Below are 23825 nucleotides of genomic sequence, written 5' to 3' on the forward strand. Positions count from 1 at the left end.
CCCAGCCACTGTCATAGCTGTGGCTGCCATTCACTGCATCCTGTCAGGGGTCCCGGCCTGAGGGAGAACCGGTGGGAAGGGAGAAGGTGGCAGTGTCCTGGCAGCAGCTGGGGGGCAGGAGCGGGATGTGGTCTGTCCTCATTCAGCACAAAGGCCAACGTTGGCAGGGAGGGAGCCAGAGGGCAAGCTGGTGCCTCCCCGGGGGAGGGGGAAGGGCAGGGGATTGCTGGGCCTCTGTGTTCCGGGTAACGGAAGGAGGTCACCTTTGTGCCTCTAAAAACACTAAGGCATATGGTGACTGCGCGCAGGACATAGCCGTGGGCCTGCTTCTAGACCAGGGCAGACCTCCTCCACGACATCACCGGCGAGATGTGAATTCAGCCGGGTTTGCTGGAGAACAGAGTCAGTGGTGGTGGCTCCTGTTTGATACCTGGACTCTGGGTGACAGAACATGCTTGTCCTTAGAAAATCCGCAGGGCGCTATTCCGGGGTGAAGCAGCAGGATGCCTGCCCTTACTCTCGCGTGGCTGTTTACATATAGAAAGGGCAAGTGGGCCAAAGTGTAAGCACTCGGGGATCTGAGGGAGTTCGTAGCACTCTTTTTGCAATTCTGTAAGTTTAAAATTGTCAATGTAAAAAATTACTAAAAACATTACAAAGCCACACTCAGCCGTGGCCCGTGATTCAGTCTGCGCTGGGGGAAGGGTGTTCAGCCTCCCCACGGGAGCCTGAGTGTGGTGAGCTGTGCTGGTCACCCCTGCACCCCAACACTGGCCTGGGCTGGCCCAGCCCCTGAGCCTTCAGGGAGGGGAGGGCCTCGGCCCGAGTCTGTCTCTCCAACCTGAGTGCCAGGGCAAGGCAGGTGGCGGTAACTGTCATGGGCAAAATTGCTAGCAAGTTCCTCCAGCTTTTGCAGATTATCACCCCAAAATCACCCCAGCTCTGAGCACTGCATGGGGTTCATCTCGTGCAATCTTTGCTACTGGGGGTCGCCACCTCTGTTTCACAGATGAGGAAACTGAAGCCTTAGCGACAGAGTCACCAACCCCTTGCCCATCTGAGCCCAGACAGGGGCATCAGGTGGACAAAGAAGTGGTGCCTCTCTGACCCCTACCTACCCTCCGGTTTCAGGGCAGGAAGATTATGACCGGCTGCGACCCCTGTCCTACCAGAACACCCACCTCGTGCTCATCTGCTATGACGTCATGAACCCCACCAGCTATGAAAACGTCCTCATCAAGGTGAGGCCCGTGACCCAGCCAGCCTGCCTCAGGGGTGGGGACCACGGGTCTGGCCTCAGCCTTGATGCCTGCCTTCTCCCTCCACAGTGGTTCCCCGAGGTCACACATTTCTGCCGTGGGACCCCCATGGTGCTCATTGGCTGCAAGACAGACCTGAGGAAGGACAAGGAGCAGCTGCGGAAGCTCAGGGCCGCCCAGCTGGAGCCCATCACCTACGTGCAGGTCGGTCGGGGGTCTTCATTCTCTCCACCTCCATCTCCATGCTCTCGGCCCTCTTCTTCCCTGCCTCCTTTAATCCTTATAACGCTGAGGCATGTTCTGTTAGCACCCCGTTTCATGGGAGAGAAATGGAGGCCCAGAGAGGGTAAGTGGAGGTTAAGTCACCCAGCTAACATGCAGTGTACGGCCAGGATCCTGTCCCAGTCACTCTGGCTCCAGAGCCTGGGTCCTTAACCACCATCCTGTCCTGTCTGCCAGAGGGAGGGGCAGGCCTTGTTCGAAAGTAAGGTTCCCCTCCCCGTGAGAGTCGCGGGTAAAACCAAAGCCTGCAACTTTCCGGGTGAGGCATGGAACGATAAAAGGAACACAGAGGAACACTAGTAAGAAAGTTTAATAAAAAGGAAGAAGCATTAATAAAAATAAATGTTAGAAGCAGAGATAGGTTTTACTCTCCTAGCAAGCTCAGTTTCCTTAGTTGTGCTCTTGAGAAGAGGCACGTAGGAAGCCCTTTGTGTCTGGAGGCCTCTAGCTCTGGTCACAGGCCTGGCAGACACAGTTGTCGGATTCGGGCCCCTCTCTGCCTGAGGGTGGACAGGAGAGAGGCAGCTGCAGCCCTCAGGCCACACCAGACAGGCCTTTATGTTCCGTCCACCCACGCTGGGGGTGGGAGGGGGCCTGGGCCGCAGACAGGGAGAAGGGGGCTCCACACGAAGGCCTTTGCCCCCACCCCCCGGGGGGCTCCCAGAGCCAGCTCCAAGTCCCCAGATCCATGGGGGGGGGCGTTGTCAGGAGGTGCCCCACGCTCTAGACCCCTCATCTAATGCTGGCCCCTCCCCCCACCCAGGGCCAGAGTGCTTGCGAACAGATCCGAGCTGCTCTCTACCTGGAATGTTCTGCCAAGTTTCGGGAGAATGTGGAGGACGTCTTCCGAGAGGCCGCCAAGGTTGCCCTCAGTGCTCTGAAGAAAGCACAGCGGCAGAAACAACACCGGTTGTGCCTGCTGCTCTGACCCCTCTGGGCAGGGCATAAACCCTCAGGGCGAGACTGACGGGGGCACCAAGCCGCCAGCCCCGGATTATACCCTGAGATCCTGCCCCACCCCCAGCTTTCCAAGGGCACCTGGAGGTGGGTGTCTCCCTGTGTCTGGAGCCTCTGGTTACACTCTTAGAACATTCTGGAGATCTCTTCTTTCCCAGCTGGGGCTCTGACCATGAACTCACCTTGGGTTCACACTGGAGCCGTGGCCTGCATGGAGGTGGGTGAGGGTGCTGGACTCAGTCCCTCTGTACCTGGAACCAGCATTTGTCCCCAGGACTCAAGAGTACGCGGCCTCCCCCCAACCATGTGTGTTCCCCTCGGCACCCCCAATAGGTCCTCAAAACCTATGCTTGAAACAAAGAACTACATCCGGTACGTGGATAAATGTGGATTCATCAGCGTTCTGCACAGCCCCCCAAGCCCGCCGCTCCCATGTCACCCACGTCCCTGGGCTCCGGAGATAGGCACGACTGCATCCTCCAGCTCCTCGCTTCCTTCCTCCAGGAGCTCGGGGGCCACGATGGGATGGGGGCCTATCGGGACAACACAGGCACTAGCCCCGGACATGGGCGCCAACAGCGGCCCCGGCCCCCCAACAGAGGACTCCAGTCTCGGCCTTTGGCTGGGCCGCCACCTTTCCAGAGCTGGTGACATGCCTGAGGGGGACAAGGAACTCTCTCTCAAAAAGCAAAAACCACATATCCGAGCCCTGCTCAGGGGATCCTCGCCTGCAAACCACCCCCCTCCCCAATGCCAGAAACTTGAGATGAAAAGTGACATCAGCTCCGAGTGATCTTGGGCAAGTCACTCCTCTCTATAGACTGGTTCCCTATCTGCAAAAGGATGGTACTGGCTCATTTTAATAGTCATCAAGCTTCCTCTGTCCCTCACGGCCTCCACTTCTGCCATCCTGAAGCTGAGACCATCCTGACCTGGGAAAACACACTTAACCCCTAGCTGCAGATCCACTGCACCTCCTTCTGCAAGGTCTGTAGTCACGTCCAGGAGCTTTAAACAAGTGCCCTCAGGCGATTCTCATGCCCCAGAGACTGCCAGCTGCTTGCTTCCTGAGCGAGCCAGGAGTCAGCCTTACTGAACACGGCGTAATGGCTTCAGGTGGCCCCTGCTCTCCCCGGGATCTCCTGCCTCAGCCCCACTAAGCCTGAGCCTCTCTGAAGTCAATCGCTAGGGAGACACTTCTGCATTCCACCCACCTCACACAGGTTCCCCATGGCCCTGCCATGCCCTGGGGAGTCAAAGTGGCGTCAATGCAAGGACTCATGGACAAATGACAATATGGAACGAAGTATGCAAACTGTATAGTCTGTGGACCAAAGCTGGCAGCTGCCTGTTTTTGTAAATAAAGTTTTGTTGGGACACAGCCACACTCATTTATCTATGCATTAGCTGCTTTTGCCCTACGACTGCAGTCTAAGGTAGTTGTGACAGATTATTTGGCCTTCAAATATTTACCATCTGGCCCTTTACAGAAAAAGGTTACTGACTCCTTGTCTAGGGAAAACCCAAGTGCCTGAGGGCCAGATGGAAGGCGCAAACGAGGGAAACAGGACAGGTACAAAAGGGAGTGGTGGGGTCTGTGGCACACTAGGAAGCAAGCACCCCATCCTAGGCAGGCAGCTCAGCCCGGCCAAGAACCGCCCTGTGGGAATGTTGACAGAGGTCTTTACATTTTTCTAGGGAAAGTAGAAATCTGGGTTTTTATGTAGACTCTTACTGGGGTGGAGGGGAAATCTCATTTTAAAAATGTAACAATTAATAAAGCTTAAACTCCTCTGAGGGCCAAAGCATGACTGGATGCCAGCTGTGAACTCTGGTCCAGGGGGATTTGTAGGGAAATAAAGGCAGCTGAGGCCCGTGTGCAGGAGAAGGGGCAGAACACTCAACCAAACCGGCTAGCTGCTTCATCCTCCCCGCAAGTACAGACCCGGACAGAAGGTGACCAGCAGACTTGTCCCGGCTTCCAAGTGCCACCTCCCAGAAGTGAGCCTGCTCAGATTCTCCCCCCCACAAACAGTCCAGAACCTGAGGGGGGTGGGGAGTGGGGAGATAGCTCCAGGATGGCTTAAATACCCACCAGGGCTGAAAGTCAGGGTCCCACTCACCATAAGAATTCAGGAAAGTGGGCTGAGGCATGGGGGTCAGGAAGCCAAACTTTCTAGAGTCAAAAACAACCAAACCACCTCAAACCACCCAAGTGATGCCAAGGCTGGGGCGCCCTCTGGTGGTAGCGGCACCCCCCTCGCCTCAGCCCCACCCTAGGGGCCAAGCCCTCAGAGAGGCAGGGCGGCTCTCCCCAGGTGGCCAGCAGGAGGGACTCGAAGCGCAAAGAGCACCAGGCACAGACAGACAGTGGTTCTCCGAGAACTTAAATACCCCACCACGGAGCAGCGGAGGCCGAGAGAGCTTACAGCAGAAGCTGTTCGCCCCAGAGGGAGGCTCCACAGGACGCTGAGGGCTTTCCTTCCACCGCCTGGGGACAGACTCAGTAAGTGGCAGGTCGGCACCCCAGCGAGGCACATCCAAACTCAGACCTGAGGGGCTCCCTGAGGCTTCAGGCCCCCGCCCAGGAAGACTGACCCAGTCTCAGCCACGAGAGGGCAGCGGGGAAGACTGTGGGTTCCAGGGCAGTCGGGAGGACCCCGTATTAAATATGTCATAAATAGGGAGGCTGGAGCAGGCTGACATTGTGCAGACGAGCGGGGGTCACATTCCTCTTGTCCACCAGGGGCCAGGGCCTTGGCCCTTCTGCCAGCGATGCGCTGGCCCCTGAGGTGGCTGCTGTCGGTGGCCAAGGGCACTGTGGGGAGAGAATGGGCAGCCAGGTGCCAGCTGGAACGCCCTGCAGTCTTGAACCCCGGGGGCTGGAGGTGCACAGGTCCCTTGGCTCACAGCTTCTTCCCTTTGTTTCTGTTCTTCTGAAGTTTCGCGTGCACGACTTTGAGTGTGGTCAGGAAATTGCCAAGGAAGAGGACGAGGAAAGTGAGCGCCAACACGAACACCTGGGCAGGGGGAGGGGAGAGGGGGGAAGATAGGCGAAGGTGTGGCAGGGGGGCAAGGGAAATGAGGAAAAGGCTCCTCAGATCAGCTCCCTGCTGAGATGCCCACCCTGCCCCTGTGACCTCCTTAGCGTAAGCCCCCTGAAAACTGCAGTGTTCCACAGCAGATCTGGGCCAACTGAGTGAAGGCTGTGAGTCCTCAGGGTCATGCAGGGTCAGGGACGGCCTCTCCTCTGCACCCCGCCATAGCATTCAATAGGGTTTTCAGACCACTTAGGAGTTCCCCAGCTTCCTGAGTTCTCCCCAAGTCTCCCAGGCCCCAGTAGCAGGGAGCTCTGGGCACAGGGCCCCACAGTGGGGAATCAAGGGGTAGCTGAGGCAAGAATTCTCTCCAAGCTGGCCCAGCCTTCCGCAGCCCACCCACCCCCCACACACACACAGGCACATACACACACCCGAGGCAGGCACCGCTTACCCCAACGGATTCCTCTGGAGCCCCACATGGGGAAGCCCAGGGAATGGACCAGCACCCCCCCACCGAGCTTCTGGTATCACCTGTCCCAAGACACTGAGAACCCCCCAAAATGAAAGTGGAGCCACGCTGGGCCAGAACAGCCTGAAGACGTGGGACTCGGCACACCGGTGCTGAGGGCCAGTCCTGGCTCTGGCCTTTGGCATCCCAGGACCCTGATGGCTGGTCGTTGTGGGAGAGGCCTAAAGACCTGTTCCCGGGGTCAGCCCAGAGCAGGGGACACCCACAAACTCTAGGGGGACTCACGTGGCCACAGAACAGGAAAGGCAGGAGGAAGGTGAGGCCCCGCCACATCCAGGACTGGAACCCTTCTGTGGAGAGGAAGGAGGAAGCCAAGGGCCCACGTAAGGGGGACTGGTTGCCCCCACAGCCCCAGCAGGCGCCTGCTGCCCAACTACGCCAGTCACCCACATGGGGCAGGGAGGACAGCCCTCCCCTCTCATGGGTGGGTGAGTGCTCAGCTATGAAAATCATCCAGAGAAAATGCAGAACACCTGTCACCAAGCCTGACTGCTCTCACGCCGCTAGTCCTGGGGCTTGATAACACTTGTGGAAAGCTGCCGTGACAGGCACTGTGTTTTAATAAGTTCTTTAATTTGCTTGAAATTTTGCATTTTATAATGGACTTTTGCATGCATCATTTCCAAGTGAATCTTGACAAAGTAGGGCCTGCTTTGCAGAGTAGTTCAATGAAAATGACCATCTCAAAAGATGGCAGAATTTTGAGTTTCCTATGAAAGTTGAGACAAGAGCTCTCAACCTCTTCAATCATCCCATGAGTTAAAAAAAAGTTAAGGAGTGCCTGGGTGGCTCGGTCAGTTAAATGTCTGACTTTGGCTGAGGTCATAACCTCATGGTTCATGAGTTCGAGACCCACATCGGGCTCTGTGCTGACAGCTCAGAGCCTGGAGCCTGCTTCAGATTCTGTGTCCCCTCTCTCTGCCCCTACCCCACTCACACTATGTCTCTCTCTTCCTCAAAAATAAACATTAAAAAAAGAATTTAAAAAAATTAAAAGTTAAGCACACCTTCCCAATGTATATATGTTTGTGTCTATATGTATTTATATGTAGGTATATTATACATAAATTATACATGCACAACACGAGGCTAGCATTACATATATTATAAAACACAGACCAAAAAAATAGACACTTGATAAGACAGAAGCCAGCATCAAGGCCTGGCACACAGCTGGCCTCAAGCTTGTCAGCTGAAACAGAATCCATGACGAATTATGAAAAGCAATTTAGGCGAGAAGCCAGCAGTCCTGGCTCTGTGTGGGGGAGGTCTTATTATGTTTTTATTGGTTCATGCTCCCAGTGTAGAAGTTAGGAGTGAGGTCCGGGGGAAAAAGAGGGGCCAGTAGCTGTCCACCCCCCAACCCCAGACTGGGCTACTCACCCACCGTGAGGTCCAGATGATTCCTCTCCCCCAGAGCCCGCAGCCGGTAGAGGCAGCCCCTCTGGTAATAATATTGCAGGAACTGGACACAGCCTGCAGGGGGAGCGCAGCGTCTGGCTCAGAGTCTGCAGGACCAGGCGCCAGCTCCATGCAGACCCAGGGGTCTTCACTGCCCAGAGGGCAACCCCCTCCCATCCCAACACACACGCACGCACACGCGCACCCGTATTCAGCCTGAACCCATGTTTTCCCTTATCCGGAATACAAGGAGAGCAGGTTATCTTTAGACCCAGCTAAGCACCAGAAAGACTAGAAACTTCTAGAGCTTTCCTAAGCACGCAGTGGGCACTCAACAGATACTTGCTGAAATGGTGGCACCATGCTGGGAGCTGTGTGTAATGCTAAGACAGCAAGAGACGTTTTCATACAATGAGATACTTAGTAGTTACTAAAAACGAGGAGATAGGATTCTCCGTAGTGACACAGAAAAATACCCATCATGGGGCACCGGGGTGGTTCAGCCGGTTAAAGCATCTGACTCTTGCTTTGGACTCAGGTGATGATCTCACGTTTTGTGAGTTCAAGCCCTGTAGCCAAACCCCGTATCTTTATCTGGCTGTCTGCTGCCAGCACAGAGTCTGCTTTAGATCCTCTGTCCCCCTGTCTCTGCCTCCCCTTTGCTTGCATGCTTTCTCTTTCTCAAAAATAAACATTAAAAATAAATTTTAAAAATTAAATTGTATTGCTTTAATTGGCAATATACCCACGATATAAAATTCAAAGGGAACAAACAGGTACTTGGTGAAAAATAAAACTCTCTCTCTGCCGCTGTTCCTAACTATCTGAGCTTCCCATTCCCAGAGGCTACCTCTGGGACCAGTTCACCGTCTATAAATCCAGAGCTATTCTTAAATGAGAAAAAGAACATATACTCTATTCCCATTTTGCGGTACTGCCTCCAACACCACTCAGTTCCCAAAAGTCACAACTGGTCAAGCTGTGACTTGGGGAAGAAACGGCAGTGATGGGGGCTCCTGGGGGTGAGGGAGGTCAGGTTGCCCCTCCCCCAGGGCGGGGCAGCAATCTGGGGGGAGATGGCTCTTTCCTGGATTTCTGGGATTCTCTCCTGCCTGGAGCGCCCTTCCACACTAGGCACACCCCCCACAAGGGAGGAGGGAGGACAGGGGCCTTCATCAGTGAAAAGCCACAGGAAACCATGCCCCCCCCCAATCTAGGCAAGAAACACTCACTCTGAAAAATGGAAAACGCTAAAAACTGATTGCGAAACTTCTGATAAATTAATCCGTTAGGCCTGCAGAAAAGTGGGGAAAAGCAAAGGTGAAGCATGCTGTGAAATCAGACATTCATCCTTGCCCCTCTCTGTTCCAGCTAAGTGAGAAAAGCTTTTAAAATTAAATGGAGGTCCCTGGTTTCTGTCCTTCTCCAGCACCCATGTCCCTCGGGCTGGACCAGGTTACTTCCATCATTGCTTTAGGCCCATTCTAGAACCTAGGGAGCCCATATCATCATTCTGAAGCCTAAGCTCTTGCTGATTCCCTCCGTCTGTCTCCTTTGGAGCCTCATCCCTGCGGTCTGTCACTCCTTGTTACCTCTGCCCCAGCCGGCAGGCCAATGGGACCTCCCCAGAAACTTCCCAGCGGGCGTGGGGAATCCCAGTGGCCTGTCTGTAAGCTCACGCTTTCCTTCCTGGCCCAAAAGTCAGCCCAGGCCAGGGGCCCCGAAGGTGCTCCCTTGCCTACCACCGGCTCCCCCCATTCACGGACCCCCATGAGACACTCACCAGGTCAGCATCACTCCAGAGAGGAAAGTGGACACGTAATGGTGAGACACCCACCAGCCTTTAATTCTCGGAGAGAAGAGAAGGAAAAGGAGCTCAGGTGGGGAAGGAAACACAGGTAGCTATCGTTCTTGGCTACGTGGGGGGCATGGGGACTGCTCTGTGGCCCAGAAACAGCCATGAAATAGACCCAAACCATGACTCTGTCCTTTACTCTGTCCTACAGGGATGCACAAGCACACATAAACCACTCACAGATTGGCCAGGAGACTCACGGGACTCGGGCCCCCAGTGGCTTCCCACTACCCTAAGAACACATCCCTAACCACACCCCGCTTCAAGCCCCGCCTCCCTGTCCTCTCCTTGAACCTGCCAAGACCATTGCTACCTCAGGGCCTGTTATAGGCCGAATTGTGTCCCTCTCAAATTCCTATGTTGTAGCCCTAAACCCCGGTACCTGAGAATGTGACTGTTTTTGGAGATAGGAACTTTATTTATTTATTTACTTTTAAGTAATCTCCACACACGGGGCCCCTGGGTGGCTCAGTCGGTTGAGCGTCCAACTTCGCAGGTCATGATCTCACAGTCCGTGGGTCCAAGCCCCACATCGGGCTCTGTGCTGACAGCTCAGAGCCTGGAGTCTTCTTTGATTCTGTGTCTCCCTCCCTCTCTGCCCCTCCCCCACTCATGCTCTGTCTCTCAAAAATGTTAAAATGGGGCTAAATTCACGACCCAGAGATCAAGAGTCACAAGCTCCACTGACTGAGCCAGCCAAGGGCCCCTGGAGATAGGAATTTTAAAGAGGTAATTAAGGTTTAAGAAAAAGGTGGTGGGGGAATGCCTGTGTGGTGGCAGTCAGTTAAGTGTCCAATTCTTTATCTCAGCTCAGGTCATGATCTCATAGTTTGTGAGTTCGAGCCCCACATCGGGTTCTGTGCTGATGGCGTACAGCCTGCTTGGGATTCTGTCTCTCCTCTCTGCCCCTCCCCTGCTTGTGCACTCTCGCTCTCTCTCAAAATAAACAAACTTAAAATTTTTTTAAAGGGCACCTGGGTGGCTCAGTTGGTTAAACATTGGACTCAACCTAAGCTCAAATCTTGATCTGTGTCATGGGTTCAAACCCCCAAAGGCCACACGAAGCCACGGTGACCATCTATAGACCAAGGACAGGCCTTTGGGGAAACCAATCCTGCTGGCACCTTTTCTTTGGACTTCAAGCCTTCAAGAACCATAAGAAAATAGATTTCTGGGGGCGCCTGGGTGGCTTAGTCGGTTAAGTGTCCGACTTTCGCTTAGGTCATGATCTCGCGGTTCGTGGGTTCGAGCCCCGCGTCGGGCTCTGTGCTGACTGCCAGCTCAGAGCCTGGAGCCTGTTTCAGTCTGTGACTCCCTCTCTTCTCTGACCCTCCCCTGCTCACGCTGTCTCTCTCTCTCTCTCCTAGAAATAAATAAAACATTAAAAAAAAAAAAAAGAAAATAGATTTCTGTTGTTCAAACCACCCAGCCTGTGGGATTTCGTCTAACAGGGCCTTTGTTCTTGCTATTCTCTCTGCTCCAAGAACTTGGGTGGCCTGTCTCCTGGTCCAAATTCAAGTTTTGGACCAACCGTCACCTCCCTCGAAAGGCCTTCTCTGGCTACCTTATCTAAAACAGCCAGGCAGCCCCATTTTAGATGACATCACCCTGTTTCATTTTCTTCATGGTGCTTACCACTATCTGAAATTATTCATTTTTTTCTCTGAACCCTCTTCCCCACTCAAATGTAAACATCAGAAGAGCAAGGATCTTGTCTGTCTTCTTCGTCAAGGTGTCTGTGACATCTGGCTCAGAGCAGGTGCTCAGTGTGTTGAATAAACACAGCACACACACACTTACACAGAACTGAGCTACCTACGTTATCCCACGCAGACACAGAGAAATGACAGACTGCCCACACAGCATCTCACATCATCCCAGACAGTTTCTCCCTGGGAGCCCACGCCCCTGTCTCATCTGCTCTTCCGTCTACAGCAAGCCCTTGCCAAGCCTTGGACTTCCTGTGTCCGGTCCAGAAGCTGTGGGAACCTTTTTCAGAACCCAGTGCTCCCCCAACTGAGGGCTCTCACAGCAGGGGAGGGAGCCTCATTGTCATCCCTCCTCAGTGTCAATGTCCCAGCCTAGGATGAAAGCTGGACCCTCAAACCTTTTAACCTTCGAAATCCTTGAGTCTTGTCTTTGGTCTCTGCTGATCTTCTCCAGCCCCTAAGAGCTCATTACCTGAACACAATGTGGCAATGATTTGCTTTCCCAAATGCAGCCTGGGAGCAGCTGGGCTCCTTCCTCCCAAGGACTGGACAGTAGAAATCTGGTTCCCCAAACCCTCGTCAATGCTGGATTCCAAGTTTTAAAATTTCTCATTTAGGTGAAAATTAGTGTGTCACTGAGGTTTTAATTTGCATGGTCTTAATACGTGGGTCTGAGTGGTCTTAAAACCTTCCAATCAGATGCACACATCTCATGCGCAGGGACTGGCTCTTACTCATCTCTCCTCTTTGCAATCTCACAAGAGATCTGGACATAATTTAGGGGTTCAAGCATGGCCTGTGGATGCCTCAAGGGTTATGCTTAGGAACAAAGTCTTATGTGACTCTTTATTCCTAGCACTAATAGCACCTGGTAAACAGCAGGCACTCAATAAATGTTGAAACAAATGAAGTGATGTCCAGGAGGTGTGGCTGATGAAGCAGCAGATAGTCTAGATGCCACCAGCACGCAGGTGCAGGACAAGACATCCACCCACTTCTTCATGGGTCTCCCCCTCCCAATGTCCCTATGTTGCCTGTCAGAGTCTACAAGGGCCCCTGGCTCTAATTTTCTGATAGAAAAGGCAGCCCCATCCTCAGACTCCCAGCTTGAGAAGCACCCAAGAAGCCTCTCTGGAACCACTTCTTTCCAAGTTCCCTGCAGAGCCAAACACACAAGCCCTTGAGGCTTGGCACACCACATGCCCCTTTGTCTTCCTCCCCAAAGCCCACCTGAGAAATGCCCCCTCGCAGTGTGGGAGCGGCCGAGCCAGGTGCGGGGTCTGTGCAGCATGCCTGGCTGAGCAGCAGCTATCAGCTCACAGCACCCAGTGCCCAGAGCCCAGCTCACAGCGCCAGAGTCCAGCACACAACACCCAGCATCCAGAGCCCAGCTCTGACAGGTGCCCCCAGTAAATAAGCACCACTCAGAGGCACTAGGAAAGACTAGAAACTGCTTCTTCCCCCGCATGGCGTTCATGACCCCCTCATCCATCCACACTCTCCAGGGCGCTGGGCTGGTTTTGTGCCTGTGTATGTGTATGTGCGCGTGTACTTGCACACTTTGTGATTTAATTCAGATATCATACAAGTCATCCATTTAAAGTATACAAGTCAGTAGTTTTTAGTACATTCACACAGTTGCACAACCATGACTACAATCAGTTTTAGGACATTTTTATTGCCCCCAAAAGAAACTTGCATCCATTAGTGGTTACTCCTTGGGCCTGTTTTCCCACAAAAATAAAATTTGTAGGGGTTAATGGGCTTTTTAATAAGCAGACAGTAGACACCCAATGAAGAATGGTGCACACACAGTCACAATGTAGGAATAGCATGGCCTAGTGTCTGGGGATCGTGCTGGAGACCATGGCCCTCCCCTCAGGACACTTTCCCCATATTTGTACACGTGCACATTTCACAGGCCCCAGAAATTATCCAGTCACAGACTGTTTCTGGCTTTGAGCTTCGGGTCATGTGGACAGGCGGAGGTATAGCTAGCTTCCACAGAGGATCCCTTGCTCCTGGCCACCCCTAGTCTTTATTCTAGGAAAGGCCCCTACAATAGCCAGTTGGAACCAGGCACCCATGGGCAAGCTGGCCAGAAAAGCTAACACTATCCCCGATTCATTATTTATTCTGGCCCAGAACTAATTATAGAGGACATCTGCTGTTTTGTCTCTCTGTCAATCACCAACCTCCCCCAAGCCCACACACCCCCCATCCTCCTTGCATGCTGGTTTCACACCAGGCCCTTCCTTTGGTGAACCACCTCATCCTCACACTGGTCTGAGCCTGGTTGAGGGGGAGCTGAGGGATATAGCTGGGCACATGACTCAGAGCCAGCCGATCAAGGCTCTACATCCCTTCAGCCACAGTGACTGGCTCAGGGATGAGCACATGACCTCAGCCTAGCCAATCAGAAATCAGCCTCAAAATTACAACTGGATCTTCCGAGGAAAGAGCAGATTGTTGATCTGTTGTGATGCTGGCCAATGCAGCAGGAGGACAGAATGGGGAGAGGCACTGTTAACATTGAGGCAGTTTCAACGCCTTTAACTATTAATATACAGGCATACTTCAGAGATACCGTGGGTTCACTTGCAGGCTACTGCAATAAAGCAAATGTCACAATAAAGCAAGTCAAGTGAAGTTTTTGTTTTCCCAGTGCCTATAGAAGTTATGTTTACACTGTACTGTAGTCTAGTAAGTGCGCAATAGCAGGTCTAAAAAAAACAATGCATAGGGGTTCCTGCGTGGCTCAGGTGGTCGGTTGAGCATCCAACTCTTGATTTCGCTCAGGTCGTGATCCCAGGGTTGTGAGATTGAGCCCCGTGTCAGACTCTGCATGGAGCATGGAGCCTGCTTAAGATTCTGTCTCCCTCTGCCCCTCTCCCCTGTTCACTCTCTCTCTAAATTAAAAAAAAAATTAAATTACAAAAAACGTACATACCTTAATTAAAAATATATTGTAAAAAATGCTAACCATCATTCGAGTTTTCAGCAAATTGTAATTACTGATCACAGATCACTACAACAAATATAATAATAATGAAAAAGTTTGAAATACTGGAAGAATTACTAACATGTGACAGACACAAAATGAGCAAATGCTGTTGGAAAAATGATGCCGATAGATAGACCTGCTCGGCACAAGGTTGTCACATACCTTCGATTTGTAAAAAACACAGTATCTGCAAAGTGCAATTAGACAAGGTATGCCTATATATGTTCCCCCTTCAGGTTTACTCCTATCCGGTGGTTTTCCCTCATTTGCAGGATTTACAAAGGAACTTGATTTGCTTATTGCACTAACTGAGCTAATAAACCACACCTCTGAAGTCATTCCATAAGATAAAGCACCAAACCCACCCCACCCATTCCAGATCCCAGCCCCCACCACATCCGAACTCCTGCCCCAGGTCACAGCAGAAGTCAGGCCAGGGGAACAGTCCCATTACAACTTGCAATACCTGCTGAAGCGTTAGGCAAATGAGACTTGGCTTTGGAACCCCACTTCTACCCCGCTGTGGCCCCCTCCCCACTTTCCTGGTGTGACTCACTCGCAGAGACCTCCACTCAGTCCTGCTCCCTTCTCTGTGGTAACCACGCCCCCCTCCCCCATCCACAGGTTATCACACTCGATAAAGAGGTGACCAGTATAACTCTTACTAGAATGTTAGTGACTGTTAGAGATGTAGCATGCCTCTGAAGACTCTTAGAGTCCATGAGAAGGATAAAACTGTTAAGATGGACAGCAACAGGAAGAGAATTCATGACCAGGAAGACTTTGCCACTTGCCCGGACCCCCTTTCCCCACTATCTACCACCCTGGCTCCCCTCCAACAATACCCAAAAGCAGAAAGATACTATTCACTACAATTAAGGAAGACTATGAGTGTTATTTATTTGGTAAGATTTTCCACCTCAGTGTTTCCCAAAGCATGGGGTACATATATCAAGGTTTAGATGACACCTGAGTGTCACACTAGATGCTACTGAACTGTGTGGGGAGAGGTCATCTTTTCAGTTCTCTTTGTTCTCCTAAATCCAGGAGAGAGTCTCTTTAATGCCATGCAAGGCCTGATAATCTCCCTTTTTACACACATGTACACACATGGAGAGAAAGATGGCAGGCCTCAGGCTCAGAGCCTTCCGGAAGCAAGAATAATTGACTTCAAAAACTTATACAAGGAAAACAAAAGGATATTTTTACACTACTTCCTCCTTCCTGCAGCTGATGCTGGTTTTCCATGTACGGTGATGAAATAAAATTTCCTTCTACAATAAACTAATATTTTTTTTAAAGGAGAGGTTGATTTAAATTGTGAACATTATCATCCAGATGATACATGGAAAAGGCAAAAACGGCGGGGATAGGTGAGGAATGACTGTGGTTTGAGAAACACTGATCTTTCTAAAGGGCTACATGCTACAGGGCTTGCACACCTAAAAACTGCTGCTCCCTTCTCCTTACCTCTGGGCTCTACATGCAGGCTAAGGCCCGGCAGGGCAGGAATCTGCCATGAGAGACCACTGGGCAGAGAAGTGAAAAGGTGGCAAATTACTTAGGGGTTTGCAGACACCCCCCCCAGTCTGAAATACACAGTTCATGACAGTTCCTTACTAGTGTCCAGGAGGGAGGAAGCAGGGAGGGGTTGGGAGGTTGTTACTTTCTGTCTCAGGAGAAAATAGAGACAGAGATGAAAATGGCCATCCCAAAAAGGAAACAGACCTGTGGAAATGGGTCCTGCAGGTGGCCAGTTGTGGGTCTCAGCTCGGAGACAGGTGGGGATAGGAAGGAGAATGAGGAAACAGTGGGGCTCCTTGCATAGAAGGCCCTCAATGATGGAAGCCCCAATCGTGCCTTGATTCACTCAGCAACCCTGAGACACACTCCCCCAGGGGGCTGTGAAATAGCCCAGAGAGTGGACGCCAGTTGGCCAGGGTCACAGAGCTGCTCAGGAACAGCAGCAGGACTAGAACCCCAGAACCCTCGCTCCCAGCCTGCCTGGCTGTCTTCCTCCTCGGCACCAGCCGGGCAGGCGGGTTTGAACCAAAACCCTTACCACGTGTCCTCCGTCCTCCCTATCTCCCTGTGGGGGGACCATCCACTCTTGTCACCAGAATCCATTCATCCTTCTGGTGACAGCATCCCAATTTTCCTCTGGGGAAACACGCCCCTCCTGACACTCACTCCTAAGCTGTAGGGGTGCATGGGGCTCAAGCCTGGCCAATCACAGCCATGCATTCTCTGGCCAGGGATTGGTTCAGAGACGGCCACATGATTCATCAAGTGTCAATGGGGCCCAGGGAGGCTTTTGGAAGGAAGTGATATGCTCTATTTTGCTGAGAATGCTAGAAATGAAGACCTGAGCCTGGAGCTCCTGGGCTTCCGCATGGAGCCTGAGAATGAAGACAGCACAGGAGAAAACAGAAGTGAAGGGTGGAGAGAAAGTGGGTCCTGATGACATTGTCTAAGCATCTGGATTAAGCTTGACCTGAAGTCAGTCCCAACAGATCTATTCCTTGATATGAGAAAATAAATTTCCTGTTGCGTTAAACCCATTTGAGTTAGTTTTTTGTAAGCAAGAGACTGACCAGGGCTGGTGACACTGCCACAGCACACATGTTCTCCCTCCTCCCTGGATCCGAACAGTCACGGACGCCCCTCCCACTCCAAGGAGGAAGGGAATACAGGCTGAGGGTGACAGCCCTCCCCTGCATCCATTCCATGACAGATGTCCCTTTGGCTCTCCCTACGCCCCCCACAAAGCCAGGTCCCCAGTTACCTTGAGCCATTGCTGATGAGAATACTCTCCCGAATTGTCAGGGTGCAGTAATACCACACCAGCAGGAAGTTAAAAACTTCGTCCGTCACCCTGGTGGAAAGAAACAGCCCCGGGGAGGAGAGCAGGCGTGAGAACCGGGAAGGAGCTCCCACCCGCACAACCACAGAACAGAAAATCAGGGTGAGCACTGCCCGCCGGGTGCCTCGGGGAAACTCTCGCTGATCCTGGGCAGACAGGGGAAGCCTGGCCTCCACCTGGCACACCTGTCCCCCTCCTCACCTTTTTACTGGAACCCTACCAGCCTTTAAGGCTCTAGTTGGTTTCCTCTCCCTCCTTGAGCACTCAGCCTAGGACACCCTCTCTCCCTTCTAAATTCTTACTGTCTCATGTAAAAATTTTTGGTGGAATGGCAACAGGATTTTAAGCAGAAAACCTAATACTGTATTTTTATTTTTTATTTTTTTTTAATTTTTTAAATGTTTTTTTATTTATTTCTAGGAGAGAGAAAGACAGCGTGAGCAGGGGAGGGTCAGAGAGAGAGGGAGTCACGGACAAACAGGCTCCAGGCTCTGAGCTGGCAGTCAGCACAGAGCCCGACGCGGGGCTCAAACCCACGAACCGCGAGATCATGACCCAAGCGAAAGTCGGACGCTTAACCGACTAAGCCACCCAGGCGCCCCTAATACTGTATTTTTAAACTGTCTATAGTGTCAAAATGTAAATTCCCTCCATCCCCTTAAACCATCTATAAACTTGGCACTCACAAAAAAGTCCTTATGGCCTGAACTGTCTGTAAGATGAACTTAGGAACTCCCTGCCTCCCCGGTGGTACCAGAGCTGGGCAGAGCAAGCTGTGAAGGCGGACAGAGCAGAGCATCCGGGCCGTTGCCGTGCCCTGGTCAGGGTGGAGAGCGGGCAGATATGCTGCATGTGACCCTGTCAGAGACCTGCCGGGCCTCAGCTTTGCTGTCTGTAAAATGGGAAGGCCAGCCCCCTACCTGAACACTGCTGGGAGAAGGGTCCTGGGACAGAGGCTGCAGCAGACAGTCCCCTGGAGGGCTCGCCTACCACTGACTCTCATGAAGGCTCTATCTCCCACCCCAAAGGGAAGTGCCTCTGTACCTCCCGGTGCCTTCACATCCATTCAGCGTGGGAAGAGAAACAACTGTATGGGGTGCCATCCATCTGCACATGGGAGGGGGACTCTCCCCACCTCCTCCATTTCTGTCTCTGAACTGGGAAGATGAAGATAACCCCAGGAGGGAATGGGGGAGTGTGACTCCAACAACAAGCAGAAGCTGGAAGGTGTCTTTTAAGCTACGTGACCCTGTTTTGTGGTCACGGATGACAGGCTTTCCACCCCAAGCCCTCCTGAACCATCGCCTGCAGAGGCAGTCTCAGGAGGCCCAGAAGCGACCTCTGGAAACTCAGGGCCTGAGTTCAAATCCCAGCTCTGCCACCTTCCGGCTGTGGGACTGGGGGCATGTTGGTGATTCTCCCGTGCCGTCACGGCTGCCCCCCGGTGTGTGGGGACTACTAGCAGCTCCCGTGTAGGCCGCTGTGAGCATCAGCTGAGTCTCACATGTGAAGGGTGTAGAACAGTGCCTGGGGCATGGGAAGGGCTACATATGTTCCCTGCTAGAATTCTGGAATATTCACAGAGTACCCAAAGTCTGAGAAATGAGTCTTGGATGCCTAACTCTGAGGAAATCAAAGCCCTCCTTGACTTGAACAGGGTGTTGGCGTGAGTCTGGCCCCTCCAGTGCACAGGGTCCCTTAGACACTGACTTCTGGGCTTGCCTCCAGAGGACAGGCCCAGGAGTGAGTCGGGGTTACCAGGATATTTTTCATTGGTCCTTTCCTATATCTTATCAGGAAAGAGAAAAACAGAAGTAAAGTCTTATGTCCCCAGCACATTAGGGACATGCTTCAGGCACTGGCCTTGGCCCACTCTGGCAAAGCGTATGAGCCTCTTGTTGCCGCTGTAACAGGTGACCACAGTCATGTGTTTATTTCCTGACAGTTCCGGAGGTCAGAAGTCTGCAATGGGTCAGCAGGGCTGGGCTCCTTTTGGAGGCTCTAGGGGAGGATCCATTTCCTTTCTTTTTCCAGCTTCTAGAGGTGCCCACATTCCTTTTTCGTGGCACAGAATCACCGTGACCTCTGCTTCTGACTCGGACCCTCCTATCCCCCACTGCTAAGGATCCTCATACTTACATTGGGGCCACTGAATAATCCAGGATAATCTCTTGTCAAGATCCTGAACTTAACCCATCTACGAAGACGTTTTGCCACATGAGGTAATAATATTTTGTAGGTTCTGGGGACTGGAGCATGCACGTCTTCAGGGACCATTCCTTAGGCTGCCATACCAGGCCAGCACTAACTGCTGGGGACTTGCAAGGCTGTAGGCATTACACGGACCATCTGCCTGGGTCCTCGAACAACCCTACAGGACTGCTTCCTGTGCAGATGCACCTACTACATCTGTGCCCATCTACAGAACTCCCAGCACCTGACAACTCCTGGCATGCCTGGGACTCAGAGCTCACTCTGCTGATGTGAGAGGCAGATCAGAAGGGAGGGGGAGTTATCATCCTCTAGAAGCAGTCCTCAACTCCCCTGACCAACAGCAGCTGGAAAAAAAATACCCTTGCTCCCTCACCCCTCAAGTGGCATGACTGAGGCATGTTCCATGCTGTCCCCAGTTCTCCAGCAACATGCAGTCCAGATGCCCACAGAGCAGCCTTTCCTGTCTCACTTCCCATTCCCCAACCAACGTTTCCCGAGATCACCTCTCAAATAAACTGCTGGCACTCAAATGCTTGTCTTGGGAGTTGCTTCAGGGGGAATACAAACTAAGACAGTACAACTTCCCATTTTATCGATAAGGAAACTGAGGTCCCAACAGAGAGGAAGTGAGCTGCCCAGGAGTGAAATCCAAACCCAAGCCCAACCAACCCAAGCTTAATTCCAACCACCTCTTTCCTGCCAGCTTCAAAGCCCAATCCTGATAGAGGACAAGTCTAACCAGACAGCCTCTCGGCCTGAAGGCAGAAGGAGGAGGCATAGCACTCTCCAGCAGCCTCACCAAAGCATCCCAAGGACCAGGCAACATGAGCAGATGTCCTCTGGCCATGGGGAAGATGAGGAACCACACACACAGACATGGAGGGCTCTACTCAAGGTCACATGATCTGTGAGTGGCAGAGCTGGACCGAGAACCCATGGTTCTGAAGAACGTTAGCCATGCCCAGCTCCAGCCTTAGAGACACCGTGGAAGGGCCTTTGGGTGGGACACCCAGCAAGGAAACCGCCCCAATGGGGCAAGAGTAAGGAAAGAAAATCCTGCCCCTTGGGTGCACCGGATATTGAGCTGTGATCTCCTCCAGCACAAAATGATGGCAGGAATCACAACTGCTCACACTTCGGCAGCACTTCTGTGCCAGGCACTATTTGAAGTACTGCAGATACAACCTATCCGGCCCTCTCAATCACCCTACCATGTAGCTCTCATTATCCTCATTTTCTGTGTAAAGAAACTGAGGTGGGGAAAGGCTAAGTCATTTTCCCAAGGTTAAACAGCAGGGCAAACTTCCCTGAAGGCAACAGAAGAGAGATGAGCCGCCTGCCCAGCTCCCCGCCCCCCCCCCCNCCCCTCAAAACTCACGTCCACCCAGGACCTCAGAATATGACCTTATTTGGAAATAGGGTCTTTGGAGATGTAATTAGTTAAGATAAGGTCATACTGGGTGAGGGTAGACCCTGACTCCAGGGACTGGCATTCTCAGAAGAAGGTCATGAGAGAAACAAAGGGACACACAGGGAAGGAGACGACAGGAGGAGACTGAGGCATGTGAAGCCGGGACGGGAGGGAACAGCTTTCTCTAAGCCAGGAATGCCAAGAAAGCCAGCGCCACCAGGAACTGGAAGAGGCAAGGCAGGATCCTCCCCTACAGCCTTCAGAGTGAGCGTGGTCCCACCAACACCTTGATTTCAGACTTCTGGCCTCTAGAACTGTGAGAAAATAGATTTCTGTTGTTCTAAGCCATCCTGTTCGAGGCTTACAGGAAATGCATACAGAAAGGGATGGGGAGAAAACTGAACTTCAGAAGTTGACAACATAGGACAGGTGTGCCCTTCTGAGGGCCCTGGATGTCCTGGTGCAAGGGAATCTGGTTGCACATCAAGAACTTCTATCCTTTCCAGAGGGGCATGTGAGCAGGCAGCACTGATGCGTGCAGCCTCTACCCTCCAGGGAACCAGGCCAGGCCCGAGGCAGCAGGCAGCCACGGGCCCAGGACCTCAAAGGGCCTTTGTTTGGACATTCAAGTGGCCAGACCAGCAATTGGACTCCCAGCCAAGCGCCTGCCAGGAAATAAACCCCTGACACGCAGGCCAAACGCCCAAGCTGTACTTGGCTGCCTCCCCTCGGGGCAGAAAACCTAGGGTGGGGGCTAAAGGGGGGGGGAATGAAACCCCCTGAGGCAGAGCAGCTTGAACCCACTGGCCTCAGCCTCTCAGGGCAACATGCCTCGACCTGCTCCAAAAGCAGCAGCTGACGCTCTCACTGGCATCGCTGGTGCCAGGCGCTGGGCAGAGCCCTCCACACACAGTTAGCACAGCTTGGTGTCACTCTCATTTTACAGATGGGGAGACTGAGGCTCCCAGAGAGAACCTGTTCATGGTAACGGCCAGGATAGTCCCAAAGCCAGGATTCAGACAGCCAGGCACTCTGTGATCTATTTTCCTTTCTTCCCTTCTTTCCTTTTTTCTTTTCCTAATTGATATATAATTCATATACCATAAAATTCACCCTTGCAAAGTATATAATTCATTAGGTTGTAGTATATTGCCCAGGTTGTACAGTCATGACTTCCATCTAATTCTGGAACATTCTCAACACTCCAAAAGAAACCCTACATCCATCAACAGTACCCTCCCCCATTTCCCCTCTGCCCAGCTCCTGACCACTGATGTGCTTTCTATCTCTCTAGATTTACCTGTTCTAGACATTTCATAGAAATGGAATCATGTAATATGTGACCTTTCTTGACGAACTTGACTGAGCATAATGTTTTCAAGGGTCATCCATGTCGAAGCATGTGTTGGTACTTCATTCCTATTTATGACCAAATAATATTCCACAATTTCCGTGTGCCATTGGGCTCTTTCCTAACTACAAGTTATAAGGCCTCTTCCAGTAGCTGTTCAGTAGGTATTTGTTGGATGGATGTAGGGTGGACAGGACTGCTATTTCCCATGAGAAATGGCTCTCCTCTACCTACAATCTACCAAACGTTGCAGATGCAGGAGAGACGCCCCCTCAATCCCATGCCTACACACACCACCACCTTCCTGTTACCTGTAGTGAAGGACAAAGCGACACGCCACAGCACCCAGGAGCAGGATGATGGTCAGGTAGAGCTTGAACTTCTCATACTCATCCTTGTAAGCAAATCTGCAGTGACAGACACCCCCAGGAAAGGTCACACAACTATTACTATAGTTATAGTAATGTAACTATATCCCATCTGGGGGCAGAATCCCCATCAGATCCTTCATCTATCACTACCGACAGCCCACAAGGACCTTCTCATCCCACTAAAGAAAAGCTCTGGTCTTCAATTAATAGTGATGATCAATTAGAGCAAGAGGGCCAATGTGCAAAGCTCCATGTCCCTGGACTCCCAGGCAGGTATCTAGGCCTGTGATGGGGATGGGCAGGGGGTGGAGACAGGTTCCTTCCCAACCAGCTATTGCAGCAGAAACACCACGGCTGTACTGCTGGGACTCATGATTTCAGGTGACAGTACTGCCTGCTTCCCAGGAGAACTGTGTCATAAGGAGTGGAATGGAGCAGGGGCCATATCTCATGGGAAAGTGGCACTTCTGTTCACCCAATGTATTGACTGCATGAAAAGAAGGAAAGAACCCTCCCATGGTGGCCTCTCAATGAGGAGGAGAGTGTCAGAAAGATGAAGAGCCAGAGCCCCAACTATTAATATTTCTTTATTTATGTAAAAATTTCAGCTTGGTTCATTTCTCCTGAGTTGAAAGAACAAAATGTCTGGCTTCCCTAATGCCAGCTGGGGGTCTGAGATACTTACTTGGCCTGGTTGCTGAGAAGGGTCACATTCACATTGCCAAGGACCAGATTTAAGTAGAGCCTGGAAGGAAAGCACCTGTGAGGGCCACTGCGTTCCTTAACAGCCCTGGGAAGGTTGGTTGGGCCCCAACCAAAACCATTCAAACTCAACAAGCACGCATGGAGCACTGGTGTTAGAAAACAGGGTGCTAACCTCACTGGTAAAATTCTCACATGGAGTGAGGATAATGATCACCTAGAGAATATGATAACTCTGACACACAACAGTCATGACTAACTCATTTCCCCCCATTTTAGCTGGCTGACAGAGCATATTTCCCAGGCTCCCTTGCAGCTAATGTGAGCATGTGACTAAGTTCCAACCAATAAGGTGAAAGCATGTGTACAATCTCTTCAATCTATTTATAGGTATACCTACAGTATATTTCATGGCTGGCTTCTTTCTCTCCATATTGTGTCTGTAGGATTCATCCATGTTGTTTATGTATAGTATTCCACCAAATGGAGATACCACCACTTATTTATTCATTCTGCTATTGACAAACACTTGGGTTGTTTTCAGTTTTGAGCTAACAGAAATATAGCTGCTCTGAACATTCTTTTTTATTTTTTTTAATTGCAATGTAATTCACATGCCATAACATAACCCTTTTTTGTTAAAGTTTTATTTATTTAACTGATCTCTACACCCCTCATGGGGCTGGAACTCACAACCCTGAGATCAAGAGTAACAAGCTCTTCTGGGGCGCCTGGGTGGCTTAGTCGGTTAAGCGTCCAACTTTCGCTTAGGTCATGATCTCACGGTTCGTGGGTTCGAGCCCCGCGTCGGGCTCTGTGCTGACTGCCAGCTCAGAGCCTGGAGCCTGTTTCAGTCTGTGACTCCCTCTCTCTCTG

At 51.8% G+C, this 23825-nt stretch overlaps 2 protein-coding genes across 5 annotated transcripts in view; one reads left to right on the forward strand and one right to left on the reverse strand.

Annotated features, from left to right (window-relative positions):
- RHOF (ras homolog family member F, filopodia associated) overlaps positions 1-3176 on the forward strand; it is an 11577-nt gene extending 8401 nt beyond the window's left edge. Inside the window, exons 3-5 of one of the 4 annotated variants that reach the window (XM_077747902.1) lie at positions 1132-1241; positions 1329-1463; positions 2305-3176. In XM_077747902.1, coding sequence (XP_077604028.1) covers positions 1132-1241; positions 1329-1463; positions 2305-2469 — 410 coding nt within the window. In that variant the 3' untranslated portion in view covers positions 2470-3176. Of the gene's footprint in view, positions 1-1131; positions 1791-2304 lie in introns of those variants that run through there. The other 3 variants (XM_077747900.1, XM_077747901.1, XM_077747899.1) reach the window with 3 other exon arrangements.
- Positions 3177-4868: 1692 nt separating this feature from the next.
- Positions 4869-23825, reverse strand: part of TMEM120B (transmembrane protein 120B) — a 43008-nt gene continuing 24051 nt past the window's right edge. Inside the window, exons 4-11 of the mRNA XM_077747903.1 lie at positions 22933-22992; positions 22188-22283; positions 16823-16912; positions 9253-9318; positions 8702-8763; positions 7452-7544; positions 6290-6358; positions 4869-5604 (exon numbers count right to left, since the gene is read on the reverse strand). Coding sequence (XP_077604029.1) covers positions 5405-5604; positions 6290-6358; positions 7452-7544; positions 8702-8763; positions 9253-9318; positions 16823-16912; positions 22188-22283; positions 22933-22992 — 736 coding nt within the window. The 3' untranslated portion in view covers positions 4869-5404. The remainder of the gene's footprint in view (positions 5605-6289; positions 6359-7451; positions 7545-8701; positions 8764-9252; positions 9319-16822; positions 16913-22187; positions 22284-22932; positions 22993-23825) is intronic.

This window comes from Crocuta crocuta, unplaced genomic scaffold (assembly GCF_008692635.1).
Source record: "Crocuta crocuta isolate KB4526 unplaced genomic scaffold, BGI_CrCroc_1.0 scaffold29, whole genome shotgun sequence".
NCBI classification, from domain to species: domain Eukaryota; kingdom Metazoa; phylum Chordata; class Mammalia; order Carnivora; family Hyaenidae; genus Crocuta; species Crocuta crocuta.